Genomic DNA, 27,655 nt, shown 5'->3' on the forward strand with positions numbered 1-27,655 from the left:
TATTTGTGATTAGAGGTTTTGAAGAACAGAAAGGAAAAATAAAATGCTAGAAGTACATGATTTTCAGGAACTGACCAACCACTGAGAGATTCATCTTGAGTTTTTGTTTGCTTTTAGTTTTGCAGTTCTAGGGATCGAACCCAGGGCCTTGCACGTGCTAGGTGAGCACGAGCCCAAGAGAGGGGTTGGGAAGCTATCAGTCTGGAGATGTAGCTCGGTGGTAGAGTACTTGCCAAGCATGTGTGAGGCCCTGGGTTTGGTTCCTAGCACTGAAAAATAAATTAAAAATCAATAAATAAAAAGCTGTAAATATGGGCTGTAAATATGGGCTATAAATATGGGCTGGGGATATAGCTCAGTTGGTAGAGTGCTTGCCTTGCATGCACAAGGCCCCGGGTTCAATCCCCAGCACCACACACACACACACACACACACACACACAAAAGCTATAAATATGCTAGTTGCAAAACTACCCATAACATTAAAAAGTATGAAATAATACAATTTCCAACAATAATAAAATGTTAAGCTCATTATACTGTAACTGAGAAATAAATAAAACTACCTTGTTAGATGAAAAATACTTGTTATAAAGGTAAATAAAAAAGCAAAGTTCAAAATTGTGTGCACTATGTAAACCTTATAAGTGAATAAAATTCATATTGTTCTATGTATATAGAAATACTCCGTAATAAAGTAGAAGTTTATTTATATATATATGGTACTGGGGATTGAACTCAGGGGCCGAATTCGACCACTGAGCCACGTCCCCAAACCTATTTTGCATTGTATTTAGAGACAGGGTCTGTTTATTGTTTATTGCTATGCTCCCAGGGCCTATAACAGCACCTAGGACACATTTGGCACTCATCATACCTGTGTTAAATGAATATATATGTATAAATTCATAGAAGAGGGCTTTGGAGGATATACACTAAAAGTAATTCCATCCAGGGATTGGAATTTGGGAAGAATACTGATTACGGAAGGTTTTGTTTTAGATAGTTTTGACTCTTTCACAGGAAGAATATATTGTATTTTTTGCATATATATTTTTTTAAATTAAAGGCAGCCCAGCACAATACAATAGGTGATCAAGTCAAGATTCAAAGTCTGAACTGAAGCCATCCAGAGAAAAGAAAAAGGGATAAAAAATAAAGTTCTGCATTTATGAACAAAAAAGAAAACAATTTAATTTTTTTAACCACCAGGTATTAGCTCAGTTTTAACCAACAGGGTGAAATCAGCTGGAGACAGATGAAATCCAGCCCCAACTCTGGATGTGAGATTGAGCTTTATCCATTACTAGTTCTCACTGGTCAAGGCCTTGAATATAATGTATTCAATAGGTGCGCAGCTTGGTAAGTTTTTTCTTAAAAAAAAAAGTAGAAGCGGGGGCGTGGGGGGTGGGGGGTGGAAATTAAGTAGCTGGGTCAGGCAGCAAAGACAAACAGGGAAAGAGCTTTGAGGCCAGTGTTTGGAGACCAGATATTTCTCCTCAAAGGAAGAACTATCCTGGCTCAGGTTTTCAAAGGCATCAATAGACAGTTTTCAGTGGATTTGGAAACGTTTAGAGCTAAGGAACACTCCACAGGGGCCTTCTCCATGCTATGTTTGGAAGCAGCTCTTCTCGCCCCAAGACTGACTATCATCAAAACAGCCTTCTCTTTCATCCTCAAGGCTTCCGGTCAAGCACTAGTCACTGCCTCCAGGGGGAGGATGCTCAGAGCTGTACAGAGAGCAGAAGCAGGGATGCGCGAGGAGCGGAATATGACCCAGCCGGTCACATAGCGTGCCTTCTGCGGTGGAAGATGCTGGAATGGTTCGGGCAAATCCTAACGGTGCTGCTGGCTGTGAGCAAGCGGTCCGCTGCGAAGCCACGGTAACAGGACAGGAATCTCCAAAGCGCGGCCGCTCTGGGCCCCCTGCTCGGCTAGGACCCGGGCCACGGTTGCAGCGGCCCGGCCCGATTCCCAGCCGCGGCACCCTCCCGCGTCAGACCCACTGTGGTCCTCTAGTAAATCTGCAGTTTCCAAAATCCCACTTCCTGGCGGCACCAAATCCTGCAACCCCACAACACACAGCCTCCGGCTCCTACTTCCGCCGGAAGTAGGCCTTGCGGGGGGGGCGCTGCGATGACGTCACCTGTTTGCCGGAAGTCTCCTTAGGGCGCCGGCTTGGTCCCGGCTTCGTGGTGGAGGCTGGGGGTAAGGTTGGTTCTGCGGGGTTGTCACCCCTGCTTGCTCAGGGCCTTCGGTCCCCATTTTTGAGCCTTCCCCCTCTCCCTGGTGTGTGAGAGTGCCTCAGTGCTATCTCCATCCCACCCGGGCGCCCCCGTGTCTCCTCCAACCGCTGCTCCCTGCGTTCCTCCAAGTCAGCTGTCACCTGCTCCCTTTCCCTGGCCTCACCTGTCCTTTCCCGGGCTGCTACAATCCGCCTTCAGCCTGCTGCAACCTGCCTCCCCCCACCCCCTACGCAGGTTCCCGCATCCGGGGAAAGCTCGGGCCAGGCCTGGGAGCCTCGGATAGAGAGTTCTTGGCCTCGCTCTGCCTGGCCTCCAGCATGGGTGCCTCAAGGGTAGGGATAACAAGGGGTAGACCCAAGGCTCCCGGCCTATTTTTTTCCTAATTAGCTGTTTCTTCAGAAGTCATTATAAATCGTTCACGCCTGGGGTGGGGGGCGCTCAACATCCCCTACTTGCAAATCCTTTTCCACAATGCATTCCGCTGCCAACTCCAACACTTATCTCAATATGCGAATATTGAACCCATCTGTTTCTGCAGTCAGATCCGACCTCCTGAAGGAACCACGGCTCCTGCAGTTTTGGATGCTGCCTGTTGTACCAGGGGCACACCACTGCGGAAGCGGATCTGCCACCTTAATTCTCCGTGGATGTTTGGAAAGAGGAATGCCGGAGCCACCAGCTGATAAAGCATACAACCAACAGAAATATGTAGGCAGGAGACGTTGAATTACTTCATGAGTGCGAATTGCTGCTTTTCGGTTCTTGAACAGTTTCTGGTTTGATTATCTCAAGTTTCAATCCCGGTCCAGAATCCTGTCTGCTAAGAGCCAAAGTAACCACTTCCAGTTTCTTAACACAGGTCCATATATTGTTTCCTGTGTGTGATCCCTGAGAGTTGTGACCACTGACCTGAAGGGGTGTTTTATAGAACATGATGCCTGGTGCTGGGTATAGGCCCCCTGACTTCCTCCAGGAGCTACCTATTTGGATGATGTTGTCATCAGATTTTGGGGAGTATTTTCTGTATCAGTATCTGTATGAATATTTAAGGAAGTAAAAGAAAGATTTGTTATTATGGGAAAGGAAGGTGTACCCACATTTTTCTTCACTTTATCTTGGAATTTGCAGGCAGGAAATGCCCCAAAGGCAGGCCACAGTGTTCCTCTTGAAAAAGAGAGCTCAGGATGATCTAAGAGGCCCCACTGAAAGTAGTAGGGCTCTGTGGCATGTGCCCGAGGGCAGGGAATTCTGTTTTGAGAACTGGAGTTGATGTCTGAGAATGTGTACCATAGTGTAAATCCCTCAGTAGTAGCTAGTCATACTCTTTCTGTTCCTTTACAGCCACCATGATGGACTTCCTGATTCTCTTCTTGTTCTACTTGGTGTTCATGCTGGTTAGTGTTGTTATGGTCTGCATTTGCTCCAAAACCAACCGTTTGAAAGGTCTGGTCCAGGGAGGAGCACAGGTAACACTCAAGTTTGAACATTGCCCTAATCTAAAGGACTTACTGGTTTTTCAACAGGACAAGAAAGAGATGCTATTTAAATTCATTGGTTTATTTAGTTTTTCATTTATGGAAGTTTTAGTGTATTCCACAGTTTATCTGTTTTGTTTTTGTTACTGCTGAAAGTAATCTTGTATTGATGCTTTGAGATAAGATAGCATTCTTAAGTTTGGCTCTTAAATTCTGGATATGATGCCTGTAATTGGGCATAGACATGAGCAGAATTCTTCTGGAGGTACTTGATAGGAGAAACTGAGGATGTGTGCTCTGAAAGCTGAGCTTCTGTCTGCCTTCTCTCCATTAAGGGTCAAAGTGAGCAAAATTGGGGCAAGCTGCTCATGGGAAGAGGTTGATGTGGGAGGGACCTAGGCTAAGGTTTTTTTGTACCGGTGATCTGGGGGTGGACTGAATACAGGGCAGGGGAAGGAGCAGCCTTCACATCAGCATTTCCTGAACTTCTGCTTACCTTTCTTTCCATGAAGGTACACCTGACAGGTATCATTTTTGGGGTCAGGGTAGGAGTGAAAGAATCAAAGGCATCAAAGGCAAGTCAGTAGAAGGAAGCCCTTCTCTCTCTCTTCTCTCTCTCTCTCTTAAAAATTCTCTTTTAAGTTGTTTTACTACCCATAGGAGGAAACAAAGCTACCAGTTGTATGTGGAGCATCGATATTGTGGGAATGGGGGTGGTGGTGAGAAATGAAATTGAACTTTTTTTAATTTTTAATTTTCAGATATGTTCCTGTATAATTCCAGAATGCATTCAGAGAGCCGTGAGAAAATTGCTTCATTACCTCTTCCATACACGGTATTTACAGTTCAGAGTTCAAATGGGATCCTCTGTTTTTGTCTTGATTATTAATTGTTGCTAATCTGTAGCTACAGGAAGCTCCTGTGGTTTTCAGCATGGGAAGGATGCTGGGTTCAGAGCCTCTCTACTCATGGGTAATCTGCCTTCCATCTCTGGGATATTAATATCTACTTGAAAATACATATTTAAAGAGTGGAATGGTTTCTTAGTTAATTTTTAAAGGACATGGTTGGCCCTTGGTTAGTTTTTTTCCTTTTGTACAGTTTCTTAATGGAGCAACCCTATGAATAAGCTGTGCTTGTTTCCTTTCAGCAACCATGCCTTCATTATCCTGCACCTGGTCTTGCAAGGGACAGTTTATACTGAATATACCTGGGAAATATTTGGCTACTGTCAAGAGCTGGAATTCTCTCTGTATTACCTTCTTCTGCCGTATTTGTTGCTAATCATATGCCTGATTTTCTTCACCCTAACTTGTTTAACCAATCCTGGTAAGTTGAGGCTCTTAGCACACAGGCTGAGACAGCTCAACTATTTTACTGATAGTACTGCAAACAAGTAGTGGTTTCTCTGAGAAGTTTGCAAAGGATTTTGTGTGTCATGGGTTTATTAACTTTATATTTCCAGTTTTTTTTTTTTTTTCCTCCTTGTACCAGGGATTGCACCAAGGGGTGCTTAACCACTGAGCAACATCCCTAGCCCTTTTTATTTATTTATTTAATCTATCTATTTATTTATTTATTTTTATGTGTTGCCTAGGATGGAACCCAGTGCTTTACACATGCCAGGTAAGCACTCTGCTGCTGAGCCACAACCCCTGCTCTCCCAGCCCTTTTAAAATATTTTATTTAGAGACAGAGTCTCACTGAGTTGCTAAGTGCTTCACTAAGTTGCAGAGGCTGGCTTTGAACTTACAATATTACTGCCTCAACCTACCAAGTCACTGGGATCACAGGAATGCACCATAGCACCTGGCATATTTCCAGTTTTTTATTTTGTCATTGACCCAAGGGTTACTTAGAACTCTTTACACACACACACACACACACACACACATATAAGCTTATCTTATTTTGGTTGATTGTATATGTGTAGAACATATGTTCAGAATGATAATATTCCCTTTTAAAAATTTTTTGAGACTTGCATTATGCTTGGGTATGTGGTCAGTTTTTGCAATGATCTATATGTACTTGAAAAGAGTTTATATTTTCTAAGTTTTTGGCTTTTTTGTTTGTTTGTTTGTTTTAGTTGTTGATGGACCTTTATTTTATTTGCTTATTTGTATGTGGTGCTGGGAATTGAATGCAGTACCTCACATGTACGAGGCAAGCACACTACTGCTGAGCTACAACTCCAGCCCCTGTTTTGTTTTTTTGTATTGAGGATTGAACCCAGGAATGCTTTACCATTAAATGGTGACCCCAGTTCTTTTTATTTTATTTTTTTAAATTTTGAGACAGGGTCTTCCTAAGTTTTTGTGCACCTCACTAAGTTGCTGAGGCTGGCCTCCAACTTGTGATCCTTCTATCTCAGCCTCCCAAGTCACTGGGATTATAGGTATGCACCACTGTATTCAACAAGAGTCATATTACATCAGATTTGTTAATTATGTTCAAATCTTTTATATCCATACTAGTTTTTTTTTAATTAGTCAGTTTCTCAGCAATGTTATCTCATTCTGATGGCTTTTCTACATAGTTTGTTAGTTTTATTGCTGCACATAAACTATTATGCACATATATATTCTTACTAAATACATTGTCATGTTTAGAGTTGGTATTATCCTTTCCTTGTGGATAATACTTCACAATCTTTCAGTCTTTTTTTCAAAATAAATCAAGCCTCTTTATCATAGCTAATGCTCTATGCTCTCAAGTCTCTCTGGTTTTAATTTTATTATACTGTGCTTAGTAATTCTTTTTCTGTCCTATTGTTTTACTTTTATACTTTAAGGTCCTTGAAACACCAAATGTCCATTAAGTGATGAATGTAAAAAGATGTGATAAACCCATCCAATGGACCATTATTCAGCCATAAAAAAGACTAGAAACTGTGGTGGGAGCCTGTGGTAGAGCACTTGCTTACCATAAGAGAAACCCTGGGTTCCATCTGTAGCATGCAAAGCAGAACAAGAATGAAGTATAGATTCAGGCTCTAACTTATCTGAACCATAAAAACATGCTGATGAAAGAAGCCAGACACACACACACACACACACACAAAAAAAAAACCCTATAAATTATATGATTTCATTTATATGAAGATCCAGAAAAGGAAATCCATAGAGAAAGAAAATAGATTAGCAGTTTCTAGGGCCTGGGGACATTAGAAGTAGGCAGTGACTGCTAATGGGTTTCTTTTTCAGGTGATCATATTCTAAACTTGATTATGATAATGATGGTATAACTCTGAATATACTAAAAACCAGTGAGTTGTATACTTTGAATTGAATCTATGGATTATATGTCAAAGCAGATATAAAAAATGAGTTACCTAAAATATTAAATATAGCAGTTTTAGTTCTGTTATATTGGGACAGGCTTTGTGACTATCCCGTCTACATATTGCTTGAAACTAGCAGTTTTAGTTCTGTTATATTGGGACAGGCTTTGTGATTATCCCGTCTACATATTGCTTGAAACTAGCATTTGTCCTTATCTTTTTCAGGCACTATAACAAAAGAAAATGAATTATTATTTCTTCAAGTTTATGAATTTGATGAAGTTATGTTTCCAAAGAATGCAAGGTGTTCTACTTGTGACTTAAGGAAACCAGCTCGATCCAAGCACTGCAGTGAGTGTGGCTATTGGGCTCCAGTGGACCCTCCCAAGTGCATGCGTGGGCTTTATCTGTAAGGTGATATTTCATGAATCTAAAAAGACAGCCATTTGATTCCCACATGTGGGTTGTCTGCTCCTGTTGGAGGCCAGATGGTGGTTTCTTTCAGATGACTTAAGGGTAAGGTTGTATGTTTTTGCACAGAGGCTACCCTCAACCCTAGGCATAATAGCTCTCTTTTGCTATGGGAGAGATGCTTTTATGGTCTGCTGTGTGCAGATTTTAGCCCTAGCTAAGCCTAGTCTTCTAGGGAATGCCTAAGGTTCTAGGCTGTTTCCTATCTGACAAAAATATTACGTGAGTCACATATGTGGTTTAAAATTTTCTAGTAGCCTTATTGCAAAAGAAGCAATTACTTAATCACATATTTTATTTAAACCCATGTCCTGAAATATCTTTTTTTTTTTTAGTGGCCCTGGGGATTGAACCCAGACCTCATACATGTCATGCAGGTGCTCTACCTCTAAGCTCTACCTCAGCCCCAGGCCTAAAATACAAGTTTAGTCATTGTACTATCATATGTAACAAAAATATTTTTAAAAAAAATAAAATACAGTTTTAATGTATAATCAATGTAAAAATATTCATGAGGTAATTTATGTTTTTCCTTTTTGTTTTTTGGTACTGGGGGTTGAACCTAGGAGTACCTTACCACTGAGCTACATCCCCAGCACCTTCTTCCCCTTCCATCTGTTTTTTTGCTTTGTTTTGTTTTTTTGTATTAGAGATTGAACTCAGGGGCCCTGAACCACTGAGCCACATCCTCAGCCCTTTTTTCATATTTTATTTAGAGACAGGGCCTCATTAAGTTGCTGGGACACACTTTTTTTTTAGTATTTTTAGGTGGACACAATAGTTTTACTTTATTTTTATGTGGTGCTGAGGATGGAACCCAGTACCTCACGCATGCCAGGTGAGTGCGCTACCACATGAGCCACATCCCCAAGTGCGGGGGCAGACTTTGAACTCATGATCCTCCAACTGCTGGGCTTACAGGTATGATCTGCCATGCCCAGCATCAGTCCGTTTTTAAATTTATTTATTTATTATTTTTAAAAAGATTTTTTTTTATTATTGTTGTTGTTGATAGACTTTTATTTTATTTATTTATATGTGGTGCTGAGATGAACTCATTGCCTCACATATGCCGGGCAAGTGCTCTGCCACTGAGCCACAATCCCAACCCTTTAAATTTATTTTTTATTTTAATTTTTTCCTAGTACTGGAGTTCTAATCCACGGGTGCTTTACCACTTGAGCTTTGTCTCCAGTCCTTTTTACTTTTTTTTTTTTTTTTCCTGAGGCAGGGTCTTGCTAAATGGATGAGGCTGCCCTCAAACTTGTAATCCTCCTGCCTAGCTTTTCCAACTGCTAAGATTAGGCATGTGCCACTGCACCTAGCTGTGTACTTTTTTTCATACTAAGTCTTTGAAATCTGGTGTATTTTACTTTTATAGCACATATCCATTCAGGTACTAAGTTCTCATTGGAAGTTCTTGACCTGAATTTAGATTTCATAAAATTTATAGTTGAAAGAGTAGACTTAAACACTTATACTATATCCAGACACTCTTAAAAGTTTTCCAATAAGTGAATTAAGTACCAAAACATTTTATTTTCCTGTGAAAATCTACATTGACTAAATGGTTCATCTTTATCAGAAGAACTGACTTGATTTTAAAGCAAAGCCATCAGTTGTTTTTGATTTTTTTAGTGGATCTTTTACTTTATTTTTTTATTTATATGCGGTGCCGAGGATGGAGCCCAGAGCCTCACACATGCCAGCCAAGTGCTCTACCATTGAGCCACAACTCAGCCCAAAGCCATCAGTTTTAAAATCATATTTGGGGCTAGGGATGTGGCCCAGTGGTAGAATGCTTGCCTGTCAAGCACAAGGCCCTGGGTTTGATTCCCCAGAACTGCAAAAATAAATAAAACTATACGTTCATTTATTCATGTTCATATTGTTCATTTTAAGTAAGTTCACCACCTCTCATGTTACCTCAGTATTATTCACACTGAATTCAAAATAGTATTGTATAAATTGCAATCAACTGTAATATTGTCAATATTGACAAAGTATTCTTTCATATTTTTCTTCTAACTATATTGCAGTGCTCCATACCCACATGTGGCTAGTGGCTACTGTAGTGGACTCTATGGTTCTAAAAGCTTGGTGATAGCAATTGCCACTGCCCCACCTTCCTCCACACACTCTTATTGCCATTAGTCACCTTGTAAAAGTGCACATGGTGTCATGTCTCATCAAGGACAAACTCAGTCTGTGGCTCCCTCTTCTCTGTGCAGGTGTGTGTAATTGGTGTGTGCACCGTTTTGACCATCACTGTGTTTGGGTGAACACCTGCATCGGGGCCTGGAATACCAGGTACTTCCTCATCTACCTTTTGACGTTGACTGCGTCAGCTGCCGTCATGGCCATTATAAGCACCATGTTTCTGGTCCGCCTGGTGACAATGTCAGACCTCTACCAGGAAACTTACATCGATGACCTTGGACATTCCCAGGCTGTGGACACAGCCTTTCTTATTCAGGTAATTATGCAGTGGCTCTCTGAATTCTGTTTTCAGAATTGTAAAAATGATGTTTCTTTTCCTAGTGAAAATACAAAGATGTTGTTTTTCTTAAAAAATTGATACAGCCAGTTTCAGTAGTATATGCCTATAATCCCAGCAGCTCAGGAGGCTGAGGATGGAGGATGGAAAGTTCAAAGCCAGCCTCAACAACTTAAGAAAGGCCTTAAGCAACTTAGCAAGACTTGTGTATCAAAATAAAAATGGGCTGGGGATGTGAATCAGTTAAGTGCCCCTGGGTTCAATCCCTAGTACCAAAAAAAAAAAAAAAAAAAGTTACATAAAATCTCATACGATAAAATCCACTCTTCAAAATATATGAGTGGTTTTAGTATATTCACAGAGTTTTACACCCATTACCACTATATCATTTCAGAACATTTTATTATCCCCAAAAGAAACACCCTCTTCTGTCTTCCCCTAGACCCTGGCATCTGTAAATCTACTTTCTGTCTTCATAAATTTGTTTTCTGGACATTTCATATACATGGCCTTTTTGACTGACTTCTTTTTAGTAGCATAATATTTTCAAGGTTCATCCATGTTGTAGCATAAATCTGTACTTCATTTCTTTTTATGGCTGAATAATATTCCATTGTAGGATATACCACATTTTATTTATTCATAAGTTGATGGATATTTGGGTGTTTCCACATTGAGGCTATTTTTTGAAAAATGCTTCTGTACAAGTTTTTATGTGGAGATAATTTATATGAATATATTGCTGGGTCATATAGTACCATTTAAAGAACTGACTCTTTTTCAAAGTGTCTGTACCATTTTACATTCCCAGAAGTTGAGTATGAAGGTTCTAGTTTCTTCACACTTTTTATTATCTGTCTTTAAAAAAAAAAATGAAAAAATTTGTTTTTGTTTTTGGTTTTTATTTTGAAAAGGAGCTCTCACTGAGTTATAGAGGTTGACCTTGAACTCTAGAGCCTTCTGCCTAAGTGCCACCTGAGTAACTGGGATCACAAGTGCATGTAATCACACCTGTCTTTTTTTACTATAGCCATCTTGATGGACATTGAAGTGGTATCTCATTGCAGTTTGATTTGCCCTTCTCTAATGACTTATGATGTTGAGTATCTTTTCATGTATTTGTTGGCCATTTGTATACCTTCTTTGAAGAAATATCTACTTAAAACCTTTGCCCATTTAAAAATTTTGCCTTTTTATTATTATAAGAATTCTTTATTCTAGGACAGAGGATATGGTTCAGGGGTAGAAAAAAAAAGTGGTGGAAAAAAAAAGATTAAAATGTGATCCTTGAACTTTGCCTTTCTCATTGGGCAATATATCATAATCTTTTCAAAATCAGTACATAGAAATTACCTTGGTTTTCAATGACTCTTTATTATTCCATAGTGGTAACTATGCCAGAGTTTATTTTGCTCTTCCTTGTAGAGGAATATTAATGTTTCTTTTGGGAAGACAGGCTGTTAGAATCAGTACCACAGTGAGCATGTATTTTTGTGGACAGATTGTTTTCAGATAGACATTGGTTTCTCTTGTTCATCTGGGTTTTATTTTGGTTCATGAACTAAGGTCTGTGTTTGTAAATTTTCAATTGGCATAGCTCCATTTCCTGGATAGTCTTTCCCTCAGTATGAATACTTGATTCATTCCAGAGTAAATGCTTGCATATCAGGGTGATTCCTGGGCTATTTGTGGGTGCTGATTATGGCTCAGTGGGTTATATTTAGACATGTGTAGATGAGCTGAGGTTGTGGCTCTGTTGTGTTCATGGACCAGATCTGGGCTAGTGGGTGCTGACCTTCATGGATGTCACCATTTTCTTCCTAACATTCTGCATCTTCTTTGCCCTTAGTACCTGTTCCTGACATTTCCAAGGATTGTCTTCTTGCTCGGCTTTGTTATGGTGCTGAGCTTCCTCCTGGGGGGCTACCTGTGCTTTGCTCTGTACCTGGCAGCCACCAACCAGACCACAAATGAGTGGTACAAAGGTGACTGGGCCTGGTGCCAACTCTGTCCTGTGGTGGTCCGGCCCCCATCAGCAGAGCCTCAAATCTACCAGAACATTCATTCCCACGGGCTTTGGAGCAACCTCCGAGAAATCTTTCTACCTGCTGTTCCATATTATGAGAGGAAGAAGAAATAAGAATGGAAAGAGTACTCCTGCCTTTTAGATGTACACACCTTTATTTATACATATGGATACTTATTTTCTCAGCATTGTTTTGTTTTCTGCTGTGATTATTAATCAGCTGTTGTGGTCTGTGCTATGTGTATACATGGGCTTTCAGGGGGAAAGGGAAAACTCATGTTTATTGAGTGCCAGATCTTTGCCAGCTGCTGTGGCAGATATCCTGTTTGCTTATCTTATGCTGGCACTGAGCACCTCCGATCCTGGTGTCAGAGTCAAGAGATGACTTCTCTGAGGTTCCAGGTGACAATGAGACCTGGGTCTGTCTCTCTACAGTCTAGGTATGTGAACAAGGAGGGGCTGTACAGCCTTGCACCCTGGTGTGCAGGGGTCTCAGTGACTCATTGTCTTGGGATTATGCCTGGTTGTGCCCTCTTTTATGCCCTCCCCTAGTCTGTCCCTCCCAGCCAGGGCATTTTCTTGCTTTATTCACATCCTCACTCAGACCTGCCTTCAGCCAGCACACAGGCCTTTACTCACATTCCTGTACTTGTGGCCTCCGGCCTTGCTCTCCACTGGCTTCTGGCCATATTCAAGTTTTTGTTGCCTTGTTTTAAAATTCCAAAAGTAAAGCGGTGACTAGTTCAATGCAGAGAGATGGATGCCAGAAAAGAGGTTCATATAAAGTGCTGATGGGTTTTAGGGTGAGAGGTTTTTCAGAAGCAGGAGGCAGTTGGGCTAGACTTCGCAAGCCACCCAAATGCCAGGCTAGACCAAGAAGCCAGCAGCTACAGAGGCCAGGCGTCTAGAGAGGACTGGGGAATAGACCCTGGGGCCAGGAGTAGTAGGAGACTAAGGGTGGGGGAATGCCCTTACCAGCATCACCTGTCCTGGCAGCCAGTGGGTTCAGAAAAGACGAATGGCTGGGGCAGGGAGAAACCCAAGTCCACTGGCCCCCAACCCAAAGCCCTGTACTACTGCCCTATCCTCGCTGGTGGAAAGCACTTTTCCACGAAGAGCAAGAGGACTCCTGGGAAAGTTTCAAGACGCACTCCCGGGAGGTGTGGCGGCTCTTACCACGCGCTCGCGACCGGAGGCGGTCTCCAAAGGGGCGGGGTCTGCCTCCGCTGCACGACGCCCCTCCCGCCTACTGCCCGGGCTGCGCCACCAGGGGGCGCCCTCTGGAGCGTGCGCGGCCGCAGCCTTCACGTGGCCCCTGCGGGCCTCCGTCGTCGCCCGGCATTCCGCCGCCGTTCGGCTGCGCTGCGTCGCCTCCCGCGGCTCTGTGCGGCCCCGCAGTCGGACCCCGTTCGCCCGCTGGCCACCGGTGGCGGGGGTGATGGCCCCCTGAGTGGGCCGGCAGAAGGTAGTGGCGGGCGGGCGGGCGCCGCTGCCCGGCCCGGGTCGGGGCGGAGGCCGGGTCGCGCCTCTTTGTCTCCACAGGCGGCAGCGCGTCCCCGGCTGCCGGGCGGAAGTGGGACGCGCGGGTGCTGGGCCACAGCCACCACACCATGAGCGACATCCGCCACTCGCTGCTGCGCCGGGACGCCCTGAGCGCAGCTAAGGAGGTGCTGTACCACCTGGACATCTACTTCAGCAGTCAGCTGCAGAGCGCTCCGCTGCCCATCGTGGACAAGGGCCCCGTGGAGTTGCTGGAGGAGTTCGTGTTCCAGGTGCCCAAGGAGCGCGGCGCGCAGCCCAAGGTGCCTGCCCGATCGTGCCCTTCCCCTCGGTGACAAGCAGTTGCCAGGCTGCTGGGTTCTCGCCCTTGGCCTTGCTCCTGCAGCGGCCCCCCCAACCCCAGCCCCCTATCCTGCAGTCCTGCAGCATTGCTCAACCGCGTGCCTGTTTTGCAGGCGTGTGACAGTCCGGCTCAGAAGTGTTCTGGGATGAGACTTCGGGGACTGTCCGCTTACCTCGCTAAAGGCCTGTTACCTAGAGTCTAAAACTGTGTGGCCTCCGAGATGATACTTGATGAGATATGACTTTTTCCTGAGCTTGGCAGTAGCGTTCCGCTCCCCAGGACCCGGGATTCAGAGGGGCGAAAAATATCCTGGGGTAACTAATGGTAGTTCCTGGTTTCTCACCGGGTGAACTAACGGGTATGTGAAAGCCACATTTCTTATAGCTTGTCCCGGGTTTGTTTTACAGAGACTGAATTCACTTCAGGAGCTTCAGCTTCTTGAAATCATGTGCAATTATTTCCAGGAGCAAACCAAGGACTCTGTGCGGCAGATTATTTTCTCATCACTTTTCAGCCCTCAGGGGAACAAAGCCGATGACAGCCGGATGAGCCTGTTGGGAAAACTGGTGTCCATGGCGGTGGCTGTGTGTCGAGTTCCAGTGTTGGAGTGTGCAGCCTCCTGGCTCCAGGTACGCTCCCCAGAGTTCCTAAAATCTTCTTCAGAACAAGTGAAAAATCATTCTTAGGGGAAAATTATAAATGAAAATAGCGTACAATCTCAAAAAAACCACATTTTTTTAAAAAGATCATTACATGTTAAGTTGTACAAATGTTTACCCATTGTTTACTATCAGGGTCATTAATTTAACTGAATCACTGGGGAGGTCTTTTCACACACATCATGTTCTTAATCATTACTGCCCTGGATACTCATAGCTGTATTCCTATCCTGTTTTTATTTCAAAGCATGACAATTCTTGGGGACATAATAGTTTTTAATGGCAAGTTAATTTTTTTTCTTAATGAAGAAAAAAAGGCTTCATCTTTAGAACAAGTGAAAAATCATTCTTAGGGGAAATTTTTTTTCAATGTGTTTTGTTGTTGTTTTGTTTTTTGTTTGTTTTAGTTTTATTGATTTTTACTTTTTTAAATACAGGACAGTGGAATGCATTACAATTCTTATTACACATATAGAGTACAATTTTTCTTAACTTTGTATATAGAGTATGTTCACACCAATTCATGCCTTTATATATGTACTTTTTTTTGCATCACAATTCTAATTACACATATATACCACAATTTTTCATATCTGTTTATATATAAAGTATGTTGACACCCAATTCGAGTCTTCATACTTATACTTTGGATAATGATGTCCATCACATTCCACTGCCCTTGCTAATCCCCTACCCCTCCCTTTCCCTCCCACCCCTCTTCCCTATCTAGAATTTATCTAATCCTCCCATGCTCCTCTTAGGGGGAAATTATAAATGAAAATAGTATTATGGAGTCTCGAAAAAGGGATTTTTTTTTAATATCATTATATGTTAAGTTGTACAAATGTTTACCCACTGTTAGAAGGTAGTACTTTTCTGTAGTCAGTAAACAGGTGAATTGTTTTGCATAGCTCTAGGGTGACATCACATAGTTGATAGCCCTTCAAATGGACATATCAAAGGAAAAAGTATATATTTACAATAGGTTTAGTGCTAGGTGATATTTTGGGAAATTCATTTGTTTTACTTTTTTTTTGTTTCTCAAGGTCTAAAAAATTAATAATCTACTTAGTTATTGATCAAATTTTTGACTAATCTATTCCTTAGCCAAGTTAACAATTTATCAGTTTCATAAACCTGCTTTATTCCCAATACTTGAAAATAAAAAAACTTTTGAGGTGCTGGGGATTGAATCCAGGTTCTTGCCCATGCAAGGCAGGTGCTCTACCACTGAGGCACATCTCAGCCCCAAAATCTGTTTTTTTTCCCAATTTAATTAATCTTGTTTATGCATAAAATTTGGCTAACAAAATCATATTATTTATAGTACACTAGAGAATCTCAGTGAAGTTTATACCTTAATTCTCGCCAGTCTAATTTCTGGGGCATCCAAATTAATCATTAATATTATATTTAATCTCACGATTCCTTTATCCCTTGACAATCTATTGATTATCTATAATCTATTAGCATCTTCTAGTTTTTCATTGATGTCTTTTGATGATGATGTGCTGGCATTTTGATAAAATGAAAGCAGATGTCAACAAAAAGATCTTGGTGTTTTGGGTCAGGGTTGCTACCTGGGGTAGGGGCTTTAGCTTTCTCTTGAGGCCAGGTGGAGATATCAGTGTTCTTAGTGGCAGAGGACAGGCCAAATAAACAATCTGACCTTGTGGTCTCCTTAGAGTTTCTGCTGTAGGCCCAGTTAGTGCCCTGGAGCTGCTGCATAATGAGCAGCTACTAAATGTGACCAGAGCTACTGATAGACACATACCTGGAGGGAGAATGCCGGGGAAGAGTAGTGATATAGGATTCAACAGTATTGTAGAAATATGTCAAAAGAAGAGGATTGTAAGAGGAATATGCAAATTGCTGCTCTAAACAAACATTTTAATCATGTGGGTTCTCAGACTCATAAATCTTTTCAAAGTGGTAGCAGCTGTGAATTTTTACCTGCGTTGTGTCACCTGGAACATTTAAGATTGTAAGAGTTGTCATTTCTTCACCTGAGGTCAAGTGATCTTTCCTAAGTAAACTTTGAAGCAAGAGCCAGCAAATGTTTTCGGCAAATATTTTAGTCTTTGCAGATCATATTATCTCTGTCGCAGCTGTTCAGTTCTGTTCAGCCCTTGTAGTGAAAGAGCAGCCTTAAAGAGTGGATAAACAAATGATCATGGCCACATCTTGGTAAAACTTAATTCACAAAAGTGGGGAGAGGGCAGATTTTGTCTGTCTACTTTGCATTACTAAAAGAAGCTGTTAACATTTCTCCTGGAAGTGGTTCTGCTAGTTTTGGTGGTCTTCAGCATTTGTACATAGTTGCTGCCTACTGGGTCACACTTGTAGTTACGTGGCCTGTGTCTTCTTTCCAGCGAACACCTGTGGTCTACTGTGTAAGACTTGCCAGGGCTCTCGTGGATGACTACTGCTGTTTGGTGCCAGGCTCCGTACAGACACTGAAACAGATATTCAGTGCCAGCCCTCGATTCTGCTGTCAGTTCATAACATCTGTCACTGCGCTCTATGACTTGTCATCAGGTAAAAAAGTTATACAGTAAAAAAAAAAGTTATACAGGTTATTGCCATCAGAGAAGCTTCAACTAATTGCCAGTTTTCTTTTCCAGTGAATGCTTTGGCTTTTCTTTTTTTTTTTCTCTCTCAGAAATGTACTTCTTTATTTTGGGCCTAAAACTAAAACTCTGGACAGCTGGACCTATGAGTTTCCTCAGTATCTCCATTGCCTGAGTTGGAATGGGTAGAAGTGGCAAATAGCCCAAATGCCAGGGTCTGAAGTCGGTGAAATGTGGCCTGCCTCTTTATCCCCTACTTTTTATTTTGAAAAATTCAGAAAGTTGCAATGTTAATACAACAAACACTCATATACTTTTCACCTAGATTCAACTATGAACATTTTGCCATGTATTAGCTTTGTCCCAACGCACACATACACATAATTTTTTCTGAACTAGTAAGAATTTATTGCTGATATCATATACCAAATATGTAAACACATATCTTCTAAAGAATAAGAACATTATCTTATATAACCATGTTAACATTATTATACCTGAGAAATTTAATGCCAGTGGAATTCTCCTATGATATAGCCTATATGCAAATTTTCCTACTTGTCTCAATGTTTTTATAGTTTGTTTTTTTTTTTTTTTTTTTTTTTTTTTTTACTTAGAGGGATCAAGAAAATTCAGGAGCCAGTCAGGGATCACACATTGAATGTAGTTGGCATGTATCCTTAGGTTCTTTAAATCTAGACAAGCTTCCCAACATTTAAAAGTAATTTCTTATTACCTTGACATGCTCAGGCATGTTGTTTTGCCGAGTGCCCCTTAATTTGGACATACATAATTATTTCCTTATGAAAAGTTTGAGGCTGCACCTCTTTGACAACAGTTCTACCTAGGTGATGAGATGTCTAAAGTGTTTTGTGCTGGAAGGTACACATGCTAGTTCTACTCTAAGTGAAATTTTTGAGATGGTAGAAGTCCTCGTAATAGCCACAGAATAGTGTTTGGCTTTGACTGGAAGAAGCCCATGTCCCTTATCCCTGTTTAATAGCAGAGCTCCCTGGTCAGATGTCCAGTTTAAAAAAAAAAAAAAGTTGACTAGGGTGAGAGACTCAGATCCCTACCTACTTGGCTCTGTTGCCCACTTTTTCTCCCAGGGATGAGTTCCAAGAAATTTGGGGCTTTCTCATGCACCAAGTTCTTCTACAACTAGTCCTCATGCAACCCCTGCAGTATTGTTTGGTTCTCAGGCAGGGGCTATGCCCATTATTTTTCCATTTGGAAAAGTTATGGTCCCTCATGGGTGGCTCTCTGTGAAGAGCCAGGTTCAACGCCTGCTTTTCTGCTGTATTCCACATTCTTTCTTCTTTACCTTTTGCTCTTGCTCAGAGAGTTGACAATAGTTTTTTTATCTTGATCTTATAGCTAAAACAGCAGAATGAGAACTTTTTTTTTTGGTACTGGGGATTGATCTCAGGGCCACTCGACCACGGAGCCACATCCCCAGCCCTTTTTTATATTTTATTTAGAGACAGGGTCTCACTGAGTTGCTTAGCACCTTACTTTTTGCAGAGACTGGCTTTGAACTCATGATCCTCCTGCCTCAGCCTCCTGAACTGCTGAGATTACAAGTGTGCACCACCACGCCCGGACACCCGGACGCCCGGTCAGAATAAGAACTTTTGATGATACTTCCTCTATTCTTTTTAGTTCAGTATTGGTCTTCACCAGCTCTCTGACTATATTTAAACCTCCTTTTATTTGTAACTTTTTTCCTTGTTTTTAAACATTTTAATTATTTAGAATGTTCACATGGAAATAGTATAAATATGCAAGTGTATATCATATTTCTATGCTAATTCCATACTCGTTTTTTTTAAATATTTTTTTAGTTGTTGATAGATCTTTATTTATTTATATGTGGTGCTGAGAATCAAACCCAGTGCCTCATACATGCCAGGCAAGTGCGCTACCACTGAGCCACAGACACAGCCCCTGCCCCTGATTCCATACTCTTTAAGAGCAGTTTGCCAGCAGGTCGCAATGGTGCACACCTGTAATCCCAGTGGTTCAGGAGGCTGAGGCAGGAGGATTGCACATTCAAAGCCAGCCTCATCAACTTAGCAAGGCCCTAAGCAACTTAATGAGACCATGTTTCTAAATATTTAAAAAGGGCTGGGGATGTGACTCCATGTCCCTGGGTTTATTCCCCAATACCAAGGGATTTTTAAAAAGGCAGTTTTCCTATGGAGTTGTAAACAGGTCTCTTATAGAGTAGTGCTGTGCATCTAGGGTAGAATTTTCCCTAACTTGGTCCTGCAAAGGTTTTCTAAGAGCTGTTATTAGCTGGAAGCTGTGTCTAGGCTTTCGATCTTCCAATGGGAGAGACTAATTCAAATCCAGTTCATAGCGTTATGGTTGGTGTTTCATGTCATCAGTTATTTCAGGCCAATGGTACAGAAATTGTTCTTAACACTGGGAATGAATGAATTAGCATGTGGAATAAGATATAATGTTTAGGGAATACCACTGACAGAGTGTATCTAAGACATGGTGTTTTTCTTGTAAGCCGACATAGAAGTCTGGTGTGTCAGTGATTCCTCAAGCCACTCATCACAATTGTGGTCCTGGAGGGCCAGACCTGAGACTGCTGTCCAAATGGTGATTGGTGCTGTTCTTTGGTGCTCCTGCTAACAAGAATATTCTGAGGGCGTGTGTGTCTTCCTACCACACACACACAAAGAAGCTCACCTAACCGTGCAGAGCCTCTTCTTGTTGAGAGCAAGAACCAGTCTCTGAGGAGGAAAGTGTGGAGTTTTAGGATTGAGTCACTAAGTATGCATATTTACATATGTGCCCATGGTGCACATCCACGCATGCACACACTGACTTCAGGCCATTGGACACCTCGCTTTGACCTGGGGCATACAGCAGAGGAGCGGGCACGAACCTGGAGTTGTCCAGACAGAAACATCTCAGGGAATCAAGCACACAAGAATGCCAAGTGAGGGTTGGAGACAACAGTGCTCCTTGATGCTACTGTCTGTTCACCACAGAAGGGGCAATCCCTTTATTCCAAACAGTTATAGGAACAATCTCAGGAATAAAAAACCAGCTTCCAGAGAAAAAATAACTGGAAATTTTATCCTTAAACGTGACTTGCTTCACACCGTCTCCTCTTTCATGCTTGGCCCGAAAGGGGTTCTGTCATCCTTAGTTTTCCTTGAGTTGTGGGGTGTGCCGCCCCAGAGAGGAGGCTGGGGGCAGCTATCAGCCTGAGGGTATAATATCAGCCTGAGGGTATAATATGCCAATCCCAGGATGGGCAGTGTAGCCTAGTGGTCTAAGAGAGGCTACCTGAAATCAGATCTGAGCCTACCACATCCTTTGAGTCCTGAGAAATTATTTAACATCACTGTCTCAATTTCCTCATCCTTTGTGTGGGAGTGACAGTTTTATGAGGCTTAAATGGGTTAATCTGTCCTCATTATTATTGTTCTTGGTCTAGGCCCTGGAATGTGCTGGGTCTCAGGGATCACAGAAGGCCAAACTGTTGCTTTTTTAGACTGGTTGTTGGTAGTGGACAGAAGACTGACGGGACTCTGAGCTGCTCTCAGAGGGCCACCATAGCCATTACTGTACAGTAGAGGAGATGATGAGTGTAGGGAAGAACCCTGATCACAAGGGAAGGAATGGAGTGTAGTGGTAATTTTGGACATAAAAAGTGTGGAATTTTATTTAAATTGACACCCAGGAGGATATTTCTTCAAACCATAATGGAGCTGTATGAAATTGTTGACTTAACAAGTGTTATTTCAGCCTCTATATTGGCCAGAGGGTCCTGGGCACTGGGAATGTAACATTGGCTAAGATAGGAGTCCCAGCCCTCATTGGCGGATGTTCTAGGAAAGGAGACAGAAAATAGATAAACTAGGCAGTAATGATCTGAACACCAGGCAGGAAGACCATAAACTTAGAGATTCGTCTTCCTTGTCCTCTTGCCACTCCTGTCTCCAACATCAAGAACACTTCTGATTCAGCGGTCTTTGTTTGCAGATGATCTCATTCCACCTTTGGACTTGCTTGAAATGATTGTCAACTGGATTTTTGAGGACCCAAGGTTGATTCTCATCACTTTTTTAAATACTCCAATTGCAGCCAATCTACCAATAGGATTTTTAGAGCTCACCCCACTCATTGGATTGATCCGCTGGTGCGTAAAGGCCCCTCTGGCTTACAAAAGAAAGAAGAAGCCTTGCTTATCCAATGGCCATGTCAATAATAAGGTTGCAAAGGACTTGGGTGTGGGGATGGACAGAGACTCCCACCTTTTGTACTCAAAACTCCACCTCAGCGTCCTACAGGTTCTCATTACGCTCCAACTGCACTTAACTGAGAAGAATCTCTATGGGCGCCTGGGACTGATCCTGTTTGACCACATGGTCCCACTGGTAGAGGAGATCAACAGACTGGCAGATGAACTAAACCCCCTCAACGCTTCTCAGGAGATTGAGCTCTCGCTGGACAGGCTGGCACAGGCTTTGCAGGTGGCCATGGCTTCAGGAGCCCTGCTGTGCACGAGAGGTGGGTGCCTTCCCTGTCCAGGCCTCCTGGGAGTTCCAGCAGCATCACCCAGGCAGAAAGAAGATAGGGCTCCTAGACAGACACTATTTTTGACTGTTTTAGGACTTCCTTTTTTTTTTCCTAGTGGATGCAGGGGAGGAAGGTAAAAATCTCAGAGCATCTCAGTGGTACTGTGTCACCCTGCTCTCCCTGCACTCCCCCATCAGGGTGTTAATTTGCCAGACATGACATCTGGGCGTCACCTGGCTCTTTTGACCCAGAACTGGGGACTCCTGGAGAGGACTGATCATTTTTCCTCTTGAGGATTCTTCTTTCTTCTTTTTTCTTAAGGCATAATTGACAAAAGTAAAATGCACAGATATAAGTGCAAAGTTAGAGGTGCTTTTAGCAAATGTATGTGTTTACGTAACTTCTGCCCTGTCAAGGTGTGCATTCCCATTGCTGTTTTGAGGATTCCTGAATTCTTTTGCATTTCAGTGCTTGAACTCTCCCTGGAGATTTACCTGGTGCCAGTGACCCACTTGAGTACACTTTTTAGCTGTTAATGCACTCACAAGAGTTGCCTGTGTCCCCAGCTGATGGTGATGAGTTTACTATCTTACCACTGCTCCTGTGCCTTGGGTGTCTGCCTGCCTCTGGGTTCTTTCCCAGCCACCTGACAAATTGCTAACAAACCCTTCTTCTATTTTGGGCCTATTTGTTAGAGCAAAAACTGAAAGAAAAGAGGGGCCAGTTTCTACAGATGCTGGAAACATGGAGTATCAGTCTTTGTTTGCTGCCTTGTTAGCATCCTTGAAAAGTACCTCAGCCAACAGTTCACCTTCTCTCCGGTCTGCTGCTTAATAATATGTCTCCTTAATTTCAGATGACCTGAGAACCCTGTGCTCCAGGCTGCCTCATAACAAGTAGGTGTCCTCCAGGACTTCTAGCTGGGCTAGCTTTGCTGGGGCAGAGAGGGAGGTGGCAAATGGCAAAGCAGAGTGGACCCATTTGTCCTGCATTCCTTAGGGATAGGTGGTCTTCAGGGTCCAGAGCATGTCTCTGTAAGGAAAGACATCCTTTAGGACCTAGTGGTAAGTGGGGAACATAAATGTTAGCCTAACTCTCATGAGAGGAGTCCTAAGTAGAGTGTTAACATGAAACATGCCCCCTTTTTAAAATTTTGTGGTGCTGTAGATTGAACCCAGGACCTGCCTGGCACATGTTAGAAAAGTGTTCTACTACTAAGCTACAACCCCAACCCTTTCCTGCAAGAAGGCCACTTTTGGCCAGGCATGTGTACCTTACACACAGGTACCACTGTGCCTGACCTAAAGTCGCCTTCTTGCAGGAGTCAAGAGAAGGGCACTCTAGGTGTCACTCAGAGCTTATTAAATCACTGAGCTTCTATTTGGTAGTGAGGGTGGTATTCTGGCACTCCATTGGTGACATTTTGACTTACCCAATCCTTCAAAGGACCATAGAAGAGTACAGTGTTGGTAATGTCAGGGCTTGGGCTTCTAGCAGCAGGGACCTGGTTTCTGAGTCATGCTGCTAGATTTGCTGACATTTGGATACTCTTCATCTGTCTCTGAGCTTGGTCTTTCCTTTGTCAAATGGGGCAGGACTCATCCCTGCCTTGCTAGGGTAAAATGAGGTGGTGTTTGTAAATTTCACATTGTCCCAACCCATGGGACTCTCTCCACAACCGCAATCAGAGTGAAAAGTAGGCATAGTGTCACACGGATTCTGTTAGAATCCTGGCCCTGCTACTTCCTATCTATATGACATTGGTCAAGTTCCTGCCTTCTGCTGCCTCAGTCTTCTCATCTGTAAAACCACAATAATTATAGTTCGTGTTTCCAGTCCCCCTTGCCTTACCTCACCTTAAGCCTTAGAGTTTTATAAGGTTTGAATGAGTAAAAATAGAAAGTAATTGGAACAGTATTTGCTGTATGGCATCTAGTGTTACCTGCTTTCACTCTCACTGTTCCTTTAGTAACTTAGAACTTTCACTTCTATGAATTTATCCTTAGAAAATAGGCTAAAAGGTATGTGTACAAAACTGTTTCAAAAAAATTCAGTATTAGTAGCAGACAACTGGCCACAGCACAGGGAGACTTGGTAAGTTAGTTGTGATGTGTCACAAGGGTAGAACATTATGTATCCACTTAAAATAGTAATTGTGAGGACTGTGCAGGGAAATGTTTACAGTTGAAGACAGAACTACTTGGCACAAGGACAGATTTATAGAGGTGAAAACAACTGGGTTAAGTTGGTAAGATCATTAATGCTCTTCTTTCTTTAGATCATCAGATTGTTCCTTAACAGGGAATTGCTGGGCTCTGGGACTGGCTTTGGCAGGCAGTGTGAACAGGGAAACAGGGCAGTGCTGCTCCACTGTGACAATCATGGCCACCTAGGGCCTGCCCCACTGGCTCTTTAGAGACATGTATAACTGGAGGCCAAGGGTCAGCTGCATGCTGAGGAAGTACAGCCTGGTACCATGATGGGGACCCTGTTATCCAGCCCATACTTTTGTCTTCGTGCAGGGGCAATTAGCCTGAATGGAGGTGAGGTGTTCATATAAGTAATAAAGTGAGGAGGACACAGCAGCTCACTTTTCCAACAACAGGCTCCCTAAGGCCAGCTTTCCCTCAGAAGGCCCCACTGCTCCTTTTCTTTTTTATGAACTCCAAGAAAAATTCCTTGAAATTTCATGTGAAATACTTTGAATTCTGGTGGTCTCTTTCTGTTAATTGATTTTCCAACTAGCCCAGAAACTTCTGGAACCACTTTTAATCTCTGGCAGGGAGTATATATTCAAACATACAACTCCCATTCTGTTTGTAGTACTTATTGGGTTTATAAATTTTGGATCAAGTTTCTTATTCTAGTTATAAAAAAGTAGTAGCATAAATGAAAAGGGGATCAGAAGAGCATTGGACCACCAAGCTACATTAGCTCTTTTCATGCCCAAGACCCTCCTGTGGTCTAGCAGGTTGGGTTTGGTGATGAAAAAGACTGGCGTAGACCCTCTAGACATAGGACCCAGCTAAGCCAAGGTCCTGGGGTGACATTAGGAGAAGAGCAAGTAGAGCAGAGTGTCAGTAGCAAAACTGGAAGTCCTGGAGGCTAGGGGAAAGGCTGAATAGGATGCCTATGTCCTAGGTGTGGAAAGCCCTGATGGGGAGAAGTCCTGGGGAGTCGCTTACTTGAAGCTAATAATAGGAGGATGGAGTAGGCTGAGGTGGGGGAAGCTGGAGGGGGTGAATGAAACTGTAGATCCTGCTGATCATCCTGTGGGTCATGGGCTAGAAAGGATAAGCCAAGGAGAAATGAATCTCAGAAGGACCCAGTGTTGAAAACTGATGCTGACTTCTCAAAGAGGATCTCTAGAACGTGGAGGCTGTGGAAAGGGAAAGGTCTTTCCTGAAGAGGGGCAGGTCCAGGTACTTCAGTGGGTTGGTCCTGAATGGAGGGGAGCTGGGGGTGTTGGTGAGACGTGATTGTTCAGAGACCCAGGGCGAGGTTGGGTAGGTAGGCTGTGACTTTGGCATCGCGGATCTCCTGAGCAGGACGGTCTGCCCCTCCACAACTGGGGAATGGGTTCCTCAGGTTAGTAGAGGCTGGGCCAGGCCTAGGCTGTGTCTAAGCGGGTGCTGTACTGGACTCTTGATTTCAGTATCATTTGAAAGACCGGCTTTTGTGGGACTTATGCTTGGACTTCAATTAGGACTCATTCATTAAGAATGACTTTGAGAAAACTATGGCCTCCTGTCCTGATCGCCAGGGTATCTCAGTTACAGCCACTGTAAGTGGAGGGCAGCTGAGACTGAAATGGAAGCTGACCTGTGATAGGCCCCAAGCTCCAAGGGCAGAGAAGCTGCAGATGTCACATCAAGAGCTTTCATGTAAAACAAGGGTTCGGGGTGTAGACTGCTCCCTCCATATGTTGTTGCTGGGGGTCCTGGCTTTCCCTTTTCTGGTCCCTCCTCTCAGGCTCTGCCTATTCCCAGGCTAAATCTTGCCACCACTAGTTAATTTCCCAGCTCTTCCCTAGCTACCAGCCCCTTCCCTACTGCTGTGCTCACTGTTCACCTACTGAGAAACCCATATGACTGTCTTCATTGGTGCCTCTTCTGCCCTGTGGACGTGTGAGGTGTCACTGTGCCTGGGCACTGGGTGCAGGGGATTAGACTAAGCCTCAAAGTACATGTGTTCAGAACCTTGCCCTGGAATCTGCAGTCCTAACACTTCTCCTTGTTTGCAGCCTGCTCCAGCTGGTGATCTCGGGCCCAGTGCAACAGTCGCCGCATGCAGCACTCCCTCCTGGGTTCTACCCTCATATCCACACGCCCCCGCTGGGCTACGGGGCCGTGCCGGCCCATCCTGCTGCCCACCCTGCCCTACCCACACACCCCGGACATACCTTCATCTCAGGAGTGACATTTCCATTCAGGCCCATGCGCTAGGCCAGCCCCTCCTGAGCCACCATGCAGCAGTGTGCCTTCTGCACCTGAGTTGAGGAAGCCCTCAGAAGAGGGTAGTGGTCCCAAAAAGAGGACCCTGGGGAGGCAACAGGTGGCCCCTCCTAGCTGTCAGACCGTCTTGGTGCGAAAGTTCCAAGTGGTAGCAGTCCAGGTGCCTACCTGGTCACATTCTTAAAAATCCAGATTGGATGGATGAAAGGAAAAACAGACCTCTGCCGAGAGAGTGCTGGGAGTGTTTTTAAGAATGCCAGTTCCATGAGCTTTGGTTCACTTACGTGTCATTCAGACATGGAGCCTGTGCCAGGAGGAGCACCGATGGGGAAGCCACACCTGCAAGTCCACTTGTCTGGTCTCTCCATGCAAACGTGACATGGCTGCCAAAAACACAGGCTTGTGCTGCAGCTCCTTGAGCTCATAGCTGGAACGGTGTGACCCAAGCTTGTGTGTGGCTCAGGGACACCTGTAGGGATTTCCCGCCGTCTTGGAAAGAAACTTCTCTGGTTTATTGGGTGTCTCTGAATTTTCCTTTCATATGTTCAAATAAACTTTTTCTAAACAGTTTTGTAGACTTTATGGAATTTTTTGTTTCATTATTGTGTTTTTGGGCTTGTGTCTGTGTATGTTGCTTTGAACTGAACCCCAGGCCCTGCACATGCTAGGCAGGCATTTACCACTGAGCTATATCCCAGCCCTTATTAAGTTATTTTAATAACTTACTAAATGTAAGCAGCGGGAGGTTTTCACCCCAGGCTGCAGTGATTGTGGTAAAAAGGTTGAGCACAAATCTTTAGCCACTTATGACCAAAACACTGCAAACACTGTCTCCACCCTGAGCTGGGCCTCTGGGCTCAGCAGGCACTTGTCAGGTTCATGTTCTCTTCCCTTGGTACAAAATAACAGCCCTCAGGAATTTTTTTCCTCCTAGCATACTATTGGAAAGTATCTGCTTTGAATTTTCATTAATTGGGGGAGGAAGAAAGGCTCAGTGACCATGTCACCATTTCTCTTCTAGCCTGAAAGCAAGAAGTGACATTGTAACAGCAAACAATGGACAAGGAGAGGACAGATTAACTTGTATGGAAAAAATGTAATCTTATTTACTCTTCTAGGTTGAAGGCCATGGCCTGGGAAGACCAAACAAAACCAGTGGCCTAACTGTGTGTGTGTGTGTGTGTGTGTGTGTGTGTGTGTGTGTGTGTGTGTGTGTGAATGTTTAAAATCTGGAGTTCAAGGCATCCACCAAGGTCAGGAATGTGAACTGAGGCAGTTGCATGTACGAGCCATCCTTGGTTGGCGAGGCCACATGTTCCTTCTCAGGGACAAGAACTCACAGCTTTCCCTGGGCCCCTAGGATGTCAACCACAGCCAGGGCATAGGAACCAGCCAGCAAGGTGAAGCCCATCTGCAATCTGTTTTCACATTGCTTTAAAAGAGCCATGAACTGTAAAGGACATTTTCTTTGAGTTTGATTTCATTATCCCTGATGGAACATATTTCATCTTTATGTGTAAATCTGATATTAGACTAGGAACTGGAGGAGAGTATCTGCTTCTGTCTCTTGGGAGGAGACATCCATGA

General features: G+C 43.3%; 2 protein-coding genes across 12 annotated transcripts; both read left to right on the forward strand.

The window, feature by feature from the left end:
• The first annotated feature begins 1,754 nt into the window (after window positions 1-1,754).
• On the forward strand, window positions 1,755-12,185 carry Zdhhc4 (zDHHC palmitoyltransferase 4). Of its 7 annotated transcripts, none has more exons than XM_021719972.3 (9): window positions 1,755-2,207; window positions 2,784-3,104; window positions 3,587-3,711; window positions 4,482-4,555; window positions 4,627-4,692; window positions 4,871-5,049; window positions 7,229-7,354; window positions 9,706-9,950; window positions 11,821-12,185. In XM_021719972.3, the coding sequence occupies exons 3-9, from the start codon at window positions 3,592-3,594 to the stop codon at window positions 12,109-12,111; spliced, it is 1,101 nt and encodes a 366-aa protein (XP_021575647.1). In that variant the 5' UTR covers window positions 1,755-2,207; window positions 2,784-3,104; window positions 3,587-3,591; the 3' UTR covers window positions 12,112-12,185. The 7 variants fall into 7 exon arrangements, with proteins under 7 accessions (XP_021575647.1, XP_021575644.1, XP_021575643.1 ...); XM_021719970.3 differs by having other exon boundaries at window positions 1,756-2,207; window positions 2,784-2,953; XM_021719969.3 differs by having other exon boundaries at window positions 1,755-2,212; window positions 2,784-3,711.
• A 130-nt stretch (window positions 12,186-12,315) lies between these two features.
• Ints15 (integrator complex subunit 15) lies at window positions 12,316-26,637 on the forward strand. 5 transcript variants are annotated; one of them, XM_078023622.1, is made up of 7 exons: window positions 13,630-13,769; window positions 13,953-14,154; window positions 14,248-14,469; window positions 16,872-17,037; window positions 21,078-21,605; window positions 22,471-22,510; window positions 25,858-26,637. In XM_078023622.1, the coding sequence occupies exons 2-7, from the start codon at window positions 14,071-14,073 to the stop codon at window positions 26,057-26,059; spliced, it is 1,242 nt and encodes a 413-aa protein (XP_077879748.1). In that variant the 5' UTR covers window positions 13,630-13,769; window positions 13,953-14,070; the 3' UTR covers window positions 26,060-26,637. The 5 variants fall into 5 exon arrangements, with proteins under 5 accessions (XP_005340087.1, XP_077879747.1, XP_077879746.1 ...); XM_013365074.4 differs by having other exon boundaries at window positions 13,659-13,799; XM_005340030.5 differs by lacking the exon at window positions 13,953-14,154 and having other exon boundaries at window positions 12,316-13,799.
• Window positions 26,638-27,655: the final 1,018 nt, after the last annotated feature.

This window comes from Ictidomys tridecemlineatus, chromosome 10, assembly GCF_052094955.1.
Source record: "Ictidomys tridecemlineatus isolate mIctTri1 chromosome 10, mIctTri1.hap1, whole genome shotgun sequence".
In the NCBI taxonomy this organism is placed as follows: domain Eukaryota; kingdom Metazoa; phylum Chordata; class Mammalia; order Rodentia; family Sciuridae; genus Ictidomys; species Ictidomys tridecemlineatus.

Bases quoted from the DNA above. Each gene is read 5' to 3' on its own strand.
- Zdhhc4 (XM_021719969.3), top strand. From the start codon at position 3,592: ATGATGGACTTCCTGATTCTCTTCTTGTTCTACTTGGTGTTCATGCTG. The intron at 3,712-4,481 runs GTAACACTCAAG...TTTAATTTTCAG, and splicing joins TGGTCCAGGGAGGAGCACAG to ATATGTTCCTGTATAATTCC. The intron at 5,050-7,228 runs GTAAGTTGAGGC...TATCTTTTTCAG, and splicing joins AACTTGTTTAACCAATCCTG to GCACTATAACAAAAGAAAAT.
- Ints15 (XM_005340030.5), top strand. From the start codon at position 13,608: ATGAGCGACATCCGCCACTCGCTGCTGCGCCGGGACGCCCTGAGCGCA. The intron at 17,038-21,077 runs GTAAAAAAGTTA...CTTTGTTTGCAG, and splicing joins GCTCTATGACTTGTCATCAG to ATGATCTCATTCCACCTTTG. The intron at 21,606-22,470 runs GTGGGTGCCTTC...CCTTAATTTCAG, and splicing joins AGCCCTGCTGTGCACGAGAG to ATGACCTGAGAACCCTGTGC.